The 12,774-nt window shown below is 39.2% G+C and overlaps 1 protein-coding gene across 1 annotated transcript in view; it reads left to right on the forward strand.

The window, feature by feature from the left end:
- The window catches only part of LOC140229067 (bone morphogenetic protein receptor type-1B-like), an 83,988-nt gene extending 79,382 nt beyond the window's left edge, over nucleotides 1-4,606 (forward strand). The window contains 5 exon segments of the mRNA XM_072309326.1: nucleotides 283-580; nucleotides 1,904-2,079; nucleotides 3,128-3,216; nucleotides 3,219-3,263; nucleotides 3,916-4,606. Coding sequence (XP_072165427.1) covers nucleotides 283-580; nucleotides 1,904-2,079; nucleotides 3,128-3,216; nucleotides 3,219-3,263; nucleotides 3,916-4,038 — 731 coding nt within the window. The 3' untranslated portion in view covers nucleotides 4,039-4,606.
- The last annotated feature ends 8,168 nt before the right edge of the window (nucleotides 4,607-12,774 follow it).

A 12,774-nucleotide genomic window follows, 5' to 3' on the forward strand; every position in this document is an offset into this window, starting at 1 on the left:
AGATTCACGAAAATAAAATGCATGCAAAAGTATTTTTCTGCACAGTGCATTGAATGCCAGTGGCGATTTGCAAAAGTTTCATGCCACGAGAAAGGCTGTTGGCTCCAATTCACCAAAGTCTCGTGTCGCAAATGTTTCTCGTTTTACAGTATATCCTTGGCATGTACAATATTAAGGCATGTCCTGTATGGAGAGTGAAACCTTTGTCTCATATGTGAGGAAGTAAACAATGAAATTTACTGAGGGATCTAAATATGTGAAATTTCATTTCCACACTCCCAGGTTTTATAGCAGCAGATATCCGAGGTAGTGGGTCATACACGCAGCTCTTCCTCATATCAGAGTACCACGAAAACGGCTCGCTCTACGACTTCCTCCGAGTCAACATCCTGGACTCGCAGAGCATGCTGCGGTTGGCCTACTCGGCCGCCAATGGCTTGGCCCACCTGCACACCGAGATCTGCGGCATGCAGGGCAAGCCGGCCATCGCGCACCGCGACGTCAAGAGCACCAACATCCTTGTGAAGAAGAACGGCACGTGCGTGATCGCCGACATGTCCCTGGCGGCTCGCTTCCTGAGGTCAGTCCATTTCTCTGTGTACAACTTTGCAATCACAGTCCACACATGAGGGGACCTAGCAGTCATTTTTATTAACCCGTTGAGGACAGACTGATTTTGCTCCAACACACATTTCCCACAGACACTTGCCTGAGTATACTCGGGACTCGTCCTCAACGGGTTAAAGTCAGGATGTGTCATTATATATCCACAGGGTTCAGAAAGAACCATGGCAAGTCATCTCAGTTTCTTAATTATAGATTTTTCCCCCTATACTGATACTATTTTTTATAATGTGCATTGTAAATCAGAATGGCATCTAGCATCAAAGCGCAACTCCACACCTTGTTAAAATTTGGTCATGAATTTAAGGAAGGGAAGTTGTGGGGTTTTAAAGTTTGACAAGTGTTTTGGCTGAATAGTGATACTGGTTGACCCCACATACTAGGCAAATTCACTGCAGAGGTGATGTCATCAAGACACAATTCTCCCAATGCTTTGTGCTCAGAAATGACATTAAAGAATCATGTTTTCAGGTTAGTGATATAATTCAGAAAGTACGGTCCTATCCCCACCCCACATGGTGATCCCTGCAAAATCATTTCCACAAAACAAAACTGTAAATGGGAAAGGATCTGATTTCAGGTCTACAAATTAAATGTGATGATTTGAGTGTCGCTTATTTTGAGACTGGTAAGGTCATGACATTGTCACATATTCTATAGACTTCACAATCGTGTTTGCTACTTGTATCACTGTACTAATGAGAACAAATATCAAATTCCACATATTTCTTGTAAAATTTGTGTTATCTGTATAGAGTATGGTAATGCAGTTAGAAGGCACTAAATAATACAATAGCTTTCATCATCTGTATTATGGTGATAACAATACATCATTGTCATCATCATTGTTGCCAACATCATCATCATCATCATCATCAGTAGTTCATAGCCTGCCTGGCAGATGGGCCCTAACAATAATGCAGTTAGAAGGCACTAAATAATACAATAGCTTTCATCATCTGTATTATGGTGATAACAATACATCATTGTCATCATCATTGTTGCCAACATCATCATCATCATCATCATCAGTAGTTCATAGCCTGCCTGGCAGATGGGCCCTAACGTGAAGTTTCACCCCAAAATATGAATTTTTGTTCATGACATAATTTGACAGAATTTTGAAAGCTCTTTCATATGATGCAATCATCATTTTTATGATTTTTCAAGCCTTCAAGCCTTAGGACCCTTCTGCCAGGCAGGCATATAATATGAAGTCTCTTGCAACATCCCTTTAAATAATCAATGCAATGTTAAATGTCCACTGCCCCACCCATAGTGAAGCCAATGAGATCGACCTCGGTCAGAACACGAGGATAGGCACCAGGCGGTACCTGCCTCCAGAGATCCTGGACGACACAATGATGCGGAACTCCTTTGACGCCTACAAGATGGCCGACATGTACTCCTTCGGCATGGTCCTGTGGGAGATTGCCAGGAGATGTGTCACAAGAGGTGAGGAGAAGAGACAAATAGGGGGAAAGCTCGTAGGAACTCCCATCTGTTCTTTTTCTGTATCAAAACTGTGTGTATCCTTGCCCAATTTACCTTTTCCAACGTAGTAGGGTGCTTGTTTTGCTATGAAGCTTATATGAAGACTTACGTAACAATGAAGGCTGAGCTTACTAGATTTTGACTTTCGCTGACCCCATTCAGGTGCCCTTATTGCACCTGTATGTGTGTAAAACAGGAGTGGGTGAGCCCACAGCGCATGCTCTATTCATACATCTAATCGATATTTTGCATTGTTTGATGACACACGCAGTTGAACGTGGAAAGGAGATACATGTACTGCTCGACGGCTTTCACACAGGCTGAATACCAACCAGTCCGTTCTTTGTCAACAGGCAAAAAGAATCTCGTTTGCGATATTGAAGGTTCTCAAGGAATTGCGAAAGGAATGGTTTAAAAGAAAAAAGATAGGTCCAGAAGACATTGTGAAAGAGAACATTGCATCACTTGGTGGTTTTTGTAAACCTGCAACTCCCTGCATTAAATCCTTTCTTTCCTGCACTATGACATCATAGACTTGTGGGTTGATAAACTGGGGTTCCCTCTTCTTACTAAGCACACCAAGTAATGGCGTATGCACACTGCATACAGTTTTGTGAAGCTATTGTGCACCTTATTTCAGAGATGTCTTATTGCTTTTATGTCTCGATAAAATCACCTGAGATTGAATTCCTTTTGCCTCTCACAAAATATTCTTGAATTTCTGTAAGTTTAAAGTTGATATCAAGCTAGTGGCAATTATAAAGGGCAGATATACAAAGTGCTGTAAGGAATGTGTGGCCTCTATTAACCTAATGCTTCTACAAAAGTAGCAAGGGGATAGTGCAGTTGCTATGGGGATGTATAGACTACAGCTTTTGCTCTGACAAGATTATGTCCAATTTCCACTTCTCTGTGATGTGAAAACTCGGCTAACTTGAATTTCACTGGTCAGGCCAGATGCGTTTGCGCGCAGAATGTCTTACTGCTGCATGCTTGCCTCCCTCCCTAGGTATCGTTGAAGACTGCCAGCTGCCGTTCTACGATGCGGTTCCCACGGATCCCAGCATCGAGGACATGAGGAGGGTGATAGTACTGGAGAGGCGAGGCGGAGACCAGACATACCAAACAGATGGAGTGGGGATGATGTAAGTACTTCTCCTCTCCTCCTCCTTTTTTTTACTTTTTCTGTGTCTCATTCAAGTTCTCTTTACTGCCTTTTGCAAATTTGACTTTGATTGATTGCGGCTATCAGAACCATGGGACAGGAATCAACCCTGACTAAAGTAATTTTCCATCGTCAAATGCACTTTTGTGCAACTTTTTGATAGTTGTGCCATTGCTTAGAGAATCATTGTTGTTTAACCGTTTTGCTTGTAGAAGTTTACTGGCATAGTTGATCCTCTTCCAACGTGTGAGGAAGGAGTAGATTTTGCACACTTTTGCATGCATCTGCACAAGTGAGTTGAATATTTTTGGACATGAGAATTCAGAGTTGGAATGATGAAGGAATGATTTGAATGCTAAGCAGAGAAGCACACACATGCAGTAGGGCAGACATGGGCAAAGTCATTGGTGTTTTGGAGGGGTGGCCATAGGGAGGGCAAGGGCTAAGGGGTGACATGTCATGACATTGATTAGTCACAAAAGATGAAAATCTTTTTTTGAAAAGTGTCTTTCTTTTGTAGTGTTACCACTTGCACTGAAAAGGAAAGCCTATGTAAGTGGAAGTTCAGTCCCAGTACAGATTTCTTAAATAATTATTGCACACTGCTGTCTGTTTTCCTCCTGCTGCTACAGATACTGCGTACAGTGTCAAAGGTCATGTCGGAGTGCTGGAACCAGAACCCCGCCGCCCGCGTGACGTCGCTACGAGTCAAGAAGACGTTAGCCAAGTTGCAGGAGAACGAGTACAAGGTGTAGCTGTAGGCCACGGCGAAGCGAGAAAGCCAGAATTCCACAGACTGTGCGCTTTCCGCCGCTTGACAAGGTCGCAGCCCCTGGACTGCTTTTGTGCACATGTTGTTTGCACCCCTGCACCATAGTCATTGGGCCTATAACAAACGTAAAGCTGTTCAAAAAAGATTAAAACACAAACACTCGTGTCCCGCAACATTGTGGAGAGCATTGCAGTCATTGTTTGGACACCAAGTGTCTCCGGAAAGGAAGAATGCTATGGAAGGTGGAAGTAAGCTTCACTTGTTCTCGTTGCCAGAAAACTGGACACATGACGTGACCACGTCTTAGAGGTGAGACGTTTCGGCACAGCCCTTCTCAGCTGACTCGTACTGAGGTAGCTGGCGGCAACTTGCTTCGTGGAGGATAAAAACACAAATTGAAAAGATGAAACAAAACTATGGTACTTATGCCTCACCAAAGGTATCGGCCTGGATATGATGAGAGGGCTCACGGGGACTGACGTGGCAGAAATGATTTTAAAGTGCTGTGATGGGCAACGAGGGTAGTTGCCATGTCCACATGGGTTGTGTATTTCAGGGTGCAAGTACTTAAATCGTAGGAAGTAGGGGGAAAAAAAAGTAACAGATCACGGTGTAACCGTATCCTCAGACTCTGTACTATGCGAAAGTCCTCACTTCATTTCGACGTGTGAGATGGACTCAGTACTTCAGCTTCGTGGACTCGCCCAGGGAGAAGAGAGACAAGTACTGCGGGCTGGGCCCTCCAGGTAGACAACACGAGTACTAGACTTATGCAGTACCAGTAGATTTTTTGTAGCTGCCACAGAACCTAGCCCCGGACGTCCATCAAAAGTCGGGGATGGCTGGAGGTAGACGACCAAGAGTAGCTTCAAACTGTATTTATGATTCTGAGCATGAGAATTACGGCTAGTCACCGAGTCTATGAGTACTTAATTCAGATGACCTAAAATGCTCTGTGATAGCCGAGTAGCTTGTATAAGATGGGGCAAATTCAGATGTGAGATGGGAATGATTTGATATTAAAAAGTGCCAATTTTTTATTATATGTATAAACATATCTATATATATATATATGAGCTGCATGTACATATATATTGTAACAAAGATGTAATATCACAACTCCAGGAGAAACACTCTTATTTTCAGTTGATATGTAAAACAGCTCTAACGTCATCCTCAGTCTTGTAGAAAACAGAATCTAGATCAACTCCCTGTCAGCCGTAGATCTGTTCTTGAAGAGTTCTATTTAGCGTTGATAATCGTAAGTGCTTTCATTCATACCAAATGGGGCTTCTAACTGACACGTCCTATAATCATCAAAAGTACAGGAACGCTCTAACTACACTTTCCCATAGGTCAGTGTACCTTTACCTGTGAAACGTTTTTGTTGATTTTAATTCTCTGTTTATACTTGTAAGATCCCACTGGCATATATTGGTAATTTAGAATCTCAATTATTCCCACTATGGTTATGGTTATGATATTAGATTTCAAGAGAAGTCGGAACTTCCATTCATTCTAATTCAGATTTACCAACAACAAAAAGTAAAATGTACTCTAGACCACATCCATAAAGAAATACCATCACAAGTATGGTGATTTAGACGTTTTATATGTTTATTTTCCTTGTTTTAGTCTTATTATGCCAGAAATCAGGTAATGGCTAGCTTGATCTTCAAACAGTTTGTCTACACTCAATTCGCACACATATCATACTTTTTCCATCCATTTTGCTCTGAGAAAAATATTGAATAAACATTTGTCCTAATATTATTCCAGAAAATAGTTTATGAAGACATGCTTTTAAAGAAGTTACCCAAATTATGAACAGGATACACACTGAGAGAGTGTAGACAATTTCTATTTCATTTTACTTCATTCAACACTCCTTTCACGTTGTTAGAAGCGTGAAAAATGTGAAACGTTCCCACGTGGAATTGTTGAAAATTGAAGACCAGGGCCCTGTTTCATAAAGCTGTTCATAAAGTTACAAACAACTTATGAGCGACTGGTGATCAGTTCTGATGTGCTACACTTATCAGAATTTCCATAATTCAGCACAAGAACTGATGACCAGTCGCTCGTAAGTCGTTCGTAACTTTACGAACAGCTTTATGAAACAGGGCCCAGAAGAAGAGATCCCAATCTGAGTGAATACCATGCCCTATCACAACATGCAGCTCTCTGAAAATATGCTTTTTTTTCTATCAAATTGAAAAGATTTGCCAAATTTCAAAGAATGAATCTGAATTGTGATGAACAGCGAAATTGGAATTGTACAGTTTTTACCTGGAAGAATTTGTAAACATGTCACTGTGTGATAGCTAAAGATAGTGTTCTATCAAAAACGTGATTCTGATGTCACCTTTTATTTAAACCGTGTACAGGAAATGTGTAGTAAAATTGATTAGTCTATTATGATTTTGGAATTTCGGTTTGAAGTTCTGTACTCTCTGTAGATATACTGTATATGTACTGTACTATAACCTTGCTTTGTTATCATTTAGAATAGCAGATTGAACCGTGTCTCACCAATGATAAAGAAAGCAGTATTTTTTTATATTACAAATCACTGTAAACAGACACGCCATGTTATATAACCACACATGTAGACCGTGCGAATGGTTCCAAACAGTTGCTATCGTGTGATTTATTATTCTTTGTCAGGGGTCATACTTATTTCTGTATTCTTGTGTGTTTACAGCAGAAAAAACAAACAAACACAAACAAACAAAAGAGGGAAAATGAAAGCCCCAAAATACTTTATGTTGATAGCTCATGCTGGTACAAACTTAGCTGTGATGAATAAGGCAGCCAATAGTATATATCAGTACTGTGTTTTCGGTCCAAAGTAGGCATCCAGTACATGTTGATCCTGCTGGAAGTGCTTAAGGCGAGTGATGAAAGTTAAAGGATATATATTGATGTAGATTTTGGTTCATCCAGGTAGTATGATAAAAGCACGTAATTACAATGTAAATCTGTTCAACCACCTGGGCTTGTGAAAATCACAGAGAGAATGTCTGGCTCGTGAGCATCCATCTGTGATGGGTAAACGGGCGATCTTACTGCCTCTTTATTGTTTGTACGTCAAGGAATATTCCAGATCACTGACTAGTATGTTGGTGAAAGGTTGTGTCAGAGTCCCCCCTCCCCTTTCAAGGGAAGGATTATCCACATTTACATACACAGCTTTATGGACTCCTCTTTCAAACCATCTGGTTTCCTTGTCAATGATGTCAACTTTGTAGTCACAAAACCTTGAATTTCACTAGTAAGTCCAGTTGAACTTAATAATGCACTTTTGAAAGAAAAACCTTTTTTTGTGGCTCAAAATTCACTCCAGCACTTCTGTGAAGGTGACGTCATTGCTTGTAGTTGAAACAAATTAAGTCTCCCACATGTACATTACTCGAAGTGGTATGCCAGTGTTCTGTTGGGTTCCTGGAGTGTTCAAAGCATTGAAGATGCATGTTGAGAGAGTGGGCAAAGTAAGGCTTGTTTTGGGGTCTTTTCCATAAGCAAGAGAGAGTGAAATTTAACAATCATTTTTAGCAAGAGAGAATGAAATTTATCAATAATTTTTAGCAAGAGAGAATGAAATTTATTATTAATTTCTAGCAAGAGAGAATGAAATTTATGATTGATTATCATCAAGGCAGCTCACCATTTTGTAGTTAAGAATATTGGCATTTTATCCGGTTTTGATAACATGAACAGAGCTAACCTACCCAAATAGTTCTTGTTTTGTTTTTTGTTTTTTTTTTCACTGTAGTAGTATTTGCACAGGTCCACCAACTGTTTGAGGTACTGTAAAAGTGGAAATTTTCGCGGTGTTGAAATTTTCGCGCACTTCGCGCAACCAGAAACTAGCGCGAAAATAAAAACACGCGAATATTTTTGCTTGCCATACGTTCCTGTGCGTGATGTCTTGATTCCGCGGAATTAAAAACACGCGAAACTCTTCTGACCCGGCCTACCGCGAAAAATTAGTCACGCGAAAATATCCACTTTTACAGTACTAGATCTTGTGTGATTGTACAGAAACATTTTATTTTACATGAAAAGACCGAAGAAAATCTTGTGATACCTGGTTGAAATGATCACCTGTGTGAATGGAACTAAAGCCCAAGTGGCAGGAACAGATCAAGGCCGTGACCATTCTATTTTATTTCCCCATTCTTAGAATAGATAAATGTCCAATTGATACAGGTCCTTGTTGTATTGGAAAGTGGTACATGTATGACTGCAAAAGCAGGTCCTTGTTTGATTAAAAGATTTTCTGCTTTTGTCACTCAAAGCAGTAACTTCATTGACTTTAAGAAAGATGCTGTCACCCATATCTTGTTAAAGGATCATGGTATACCATATATTACACTGCCCTGCACCTGTGCACTGCTTATATTAAGGATGTTAAGTTTTAGCATTTACAATCAGCTCAGTTGTGTTTCAGTGTACTCGCATTTATTATTTTTTTTCTTGTTAATTTTTGGGTGATTTGTACAAAGAACCACTATGTTGATATTTATATTTTTCTCTACTTAGTATTATGATGAAAGTTATGTGAGCGAGACAGAGTGAGAGAGAGAGAGAGAGAAAAAAAAAATTGAGAGCTGGTACACGGTTGTACATTACTTCTGCCTGTAAATATTTATATGTACTACGATTGTACAACTACATGATTATACAAACCAGGCGTTTACCCATGAAAAGTCAACTTCTCGTAGACCTCAGCTGTTCTATTCCCATGTCAGTAGTTTACCTTTTTTTCTGTTGAATTATCTAGTGAGATTATCATTATATCTTATTTTATACAGACCATTTTATCATCCTGTAATAATGAGTGTACTATTTGTTGCAGGTATAGGTACTACTGATATGTGTATATCATTTCATGCCCCTGACGTTCGTACTAAATGATTATTTACCTCCAGAAATTCTGAAATTGATATCCTGTTTTTGAGGAATCTTTTCAAGTTGTTTACTTAGTCTTCTTTTTTTCATGTACTCATATTCGTAGATGGTCCTTTTGTTTAGCATGATGTTTCTAGTCCACGACATGAAACCAATTGTTTCACATGGATATTCACCTAGAAATGATTCTCACAAGGTATCAGTTCTTCACCTAATGATGATATCCTACAGAGAAAAACAGCACTCTTTCTTAATCATGCGCCGAAACAATTCTTATTATTCATTTGTATGTATTAAATGTTGGTGTATCATAACACACAGTAACAACCCTGGGCCCTGTTGAATTGATTATATAGTTAATTTTAACTGTAAGTCTATGGCAGCCTGTGTGGTAAGGAAATCTAAAATCAATTCTATGTTTTGATAAAATGGGGCTCTGACGTTTCAATAATATAATCGCCCACAGCGCTAGGATGCAGTAATGTTCCTGTGCAGTGAGAAGGTTAATCTCTTAAATAAAGCTTATGACCAAGTTTGCAGAGGAAGGTGGCATTGCTGGAGAATTCCTGTTACGTTTATATGTATAGACACTGCCTAATGGGGGAAAATAATTCCACATTGTCGGGACTTTTAATGTCTAGTAATTGTAAGGGCATTATGTATTGATAGGTGTTTCAGTAACGTGCCAGTGTTATTTGTGTAAGCTCCCATGAGCAATCCAGTACTGCCAATGAGTAACAAATAGCCATTATGATCCATTACTTTTGTTTTTAGACTTATGAACACTTTAACGGTAAGTTATTTTCAGGCATGCCCCTGAAGGCTTTTTCCACACCAAATTTCAGATTTCATATTGTTTAGATTCGTTCGCAGTTTGCATCAATAATGACATTGTAGTTGCAACTGATTGCCATATTGACATTGTAATTACAAAAATTTGTCATTCAAATCCAATGGAGCACCATCATTCATTATTTCATTAGCTCACTAGCTAACACAGTGGTATATGCACATTGCATTACAGTTGAACCTCTCGTATCCGGACAAGTCGGGACCGGGGCTCATCCGGATAAGGGATTTGGCTGGATACGGGAGACTCGATGCTTTATACATGTACATATACATACACATGTACTGATGTAGCCCATTGTAGTACCACATGTAGTAATGTGTATACTGCAACCTTTTCATTGTTACACTCAGTAACAGACCCCAAAATAGAGGTTCGTGTTTGCAAGAATGAAATCATTTTCTTTTATAAATTCTTGGAATGATTTACCTAAATAATTATTAAGAAATGTATCAAGTAGATCTTGAAAATAAACCATACTCGGCAAAGTCGACTGTAGGTCGCCATTGTTAGATTGAGTTGGGAATCCCTCTTTCCTCCCGTAATTATTTAAAAAAATCACGGCGAGATTGCGTCCGTATAATAGAGAGATCCGGATAAAGGGAGGCCGGATAAGAGAGGTTCAACTGTACTTGGTTTAATGCGTATAAAATGTACTTAACAATAGAAGAGAGGATCAATTGATACATGTATTTCATCTTCCCATGTGCTAGAACTTGTTATTTCTAATAGCAAAAATCACAGCCTTCACTTTATTGACAGCTTGCTCGTACATAGCAAGAACCAACACACCCATGACTTCACTAGTCTCCCATTATTCCATGCTTTCATCAGCAGTGTTAAAATCAGAGGAGACATTGTTCACATTGCACAAGTACTAGTGTCCGTGCACAAAATTATACCTTGATGGTAATAACTTCGCTTGGTACTAACTAGGTAGATGTGTGTCTTTGCTAACATGAACTGGGTCTTTTTGCAGAGTGGCTTTTAAAATGAAAAAGAAAATTGAACTTGACCCAATTTTTTTTTCTCTTCAGCCATTCACCATATGTAATGTAGAATACCAGCACAATTTATTTACCAGTAATGATAGGAACGTATGCATGGCTCGGATCTTGTTACAATCATCTGATCGAAGGCTTGTACTCTTTTTTCTTTTTCCCTCGCTGATTTCATTTGGCTTCCCATCATGCACTCGATTATTTGCCTCTCGTTTTGTAGTATCCATCATTGTACAATACGACTTCCGTGTTCCATCTTTTTAAGTTGTGTATTGTGAATCATATGCAATAATTTTCATTTGCAATTTTGGAAAACTGACTCTAAAAAATTGTTAGCGTCACAGAATACTTTTTGTTTCATGCAGTAGTAGGCATGGAATAGTTATTTCATAACATTTCTTAGAAGAACATACATGTATAAAAGCACTGAATATCGTATTTTTTGGGTGTACCTGCCCAGTTAATCTCTGTTACATGGGAGCCAGCTGAAGTCCTTGATTTAGGTTTTGTTGGAAACTATGATTATTTATTGACATGTGTGAATGTATACCCTTCCATCTCCATCAATATTTTAAAAAGGAGACAAAAAAAAAAAATCAGATATTCTCTGTACGTTCTATGTTAGCCATTCTACAATTTTTTTTATGTTTAAGTTAACTGTAGTAATGCTATTGATGGGGGAGACAATTTTGTGCTCTGGTGGTGTACGTAACTTGTAGAGCGACTTGACAGGGCATGATGCGATTACCGTGGCAACGTGACCGCGCCCGGCCACTTCACCAAGCATTCCCCGTCTCTTGGCCAACCCTCAGAAACTGCAGTCTTACCTGTGATGTCTATCCCTTGTTTGCTCGTCCAAATGAAGAGCAACCACGAAATTTGTGTTTTGACATTCTGTCCCCTACATTTCCACGCATCATGTATTCATTCAAGAGTAGCAGGCGGAGAGCCAATTTCTGACTCTCTGCTTCCAGCTGTCTTCAATTTTTTCGAGTGGAAGCGGGAGCATGGAGGGGCAACCTGAAGGAGTCGTCCTGGAGTTTAGGAGGATCTTTCGGTCTGGTGTAAGATTACTAAGATATTCAAAGTACAGCTTTGAGAGGGAAATGTGTACATATTTAGAAAGAAAAAAAACAAACTTTAGTATCCTGTAGGCTTGTACTGGTAGGCCGTGGAGGGAGTAAGTTGATTCCCCCCTAACAGTTACTACTTTGTTAATAATGACTACATTTTCAATAAAACGTCTGAAAATCAGAGTGAGCACGGTGTCGTTTTTCTCTTCACTGAAGCGTCAAAGTGCAAAGAGAGATTTTGAAAAATACAGCCACTTTAAAAATGATAAAGTTTGTTGGTGTTTGAGTAATGTTACAGTGTATGGCATGTTTGTTTGACCTTTTTATGTGTTGTTTGTATGAAAGATCAACATCACATTTACCAATCATAGAACAGACCCCACAAAATTAAAATCGAAGGTCAGTGAAACTTCTCACACACAATAATATTTGACATGGGTTGAGACACAGATATGTTTTTGCTTTTATTCTGTTAAGCCCATAACAGACAATCTTAATCACATACAAGTCCACATAAAATAGCATAAAATAAGTATTCTCTTTGATTCACACATAGCTTAATCTTGGTTTATTTTTCTTTAAAACACAATGCTTTCTGACATTTTATTCAACCTCAATAAATGTGTACGCAGATCGAGAGTCAAGGTGTTATTATTTCTCAATTTGCAAAGGCACAAATCACTCTAGCTCCCAGAACATGCTGCATTTCAATGTAAATCCAATATTTTCATTTAATCTGTCTTTCAATACTCTCAACCTGGTATATTTCACATTATACAATTTTTGCGAGTTTCACAAGTCAACCAATGATTGGAAAATTAACAGACCGCAAAAATATTGCCTCCTGTAATACACCTGCCCTTCACATGTATACTGTCTCT

Source organism: Diadema setosum, chromosome 5 (assembly GCF_964275005.1).
Source record: "Diadema setosum chromosome 5, eeDiaSeto1, whole genome shotgun sequence".
NCBI classification, from domain to species: domain Eukaryota; kingdom Metazoa; phylum Echinodermata; class Echinoidea; order Diadematoida; family Diadematidae; genus Diadema; species Diadema setosum.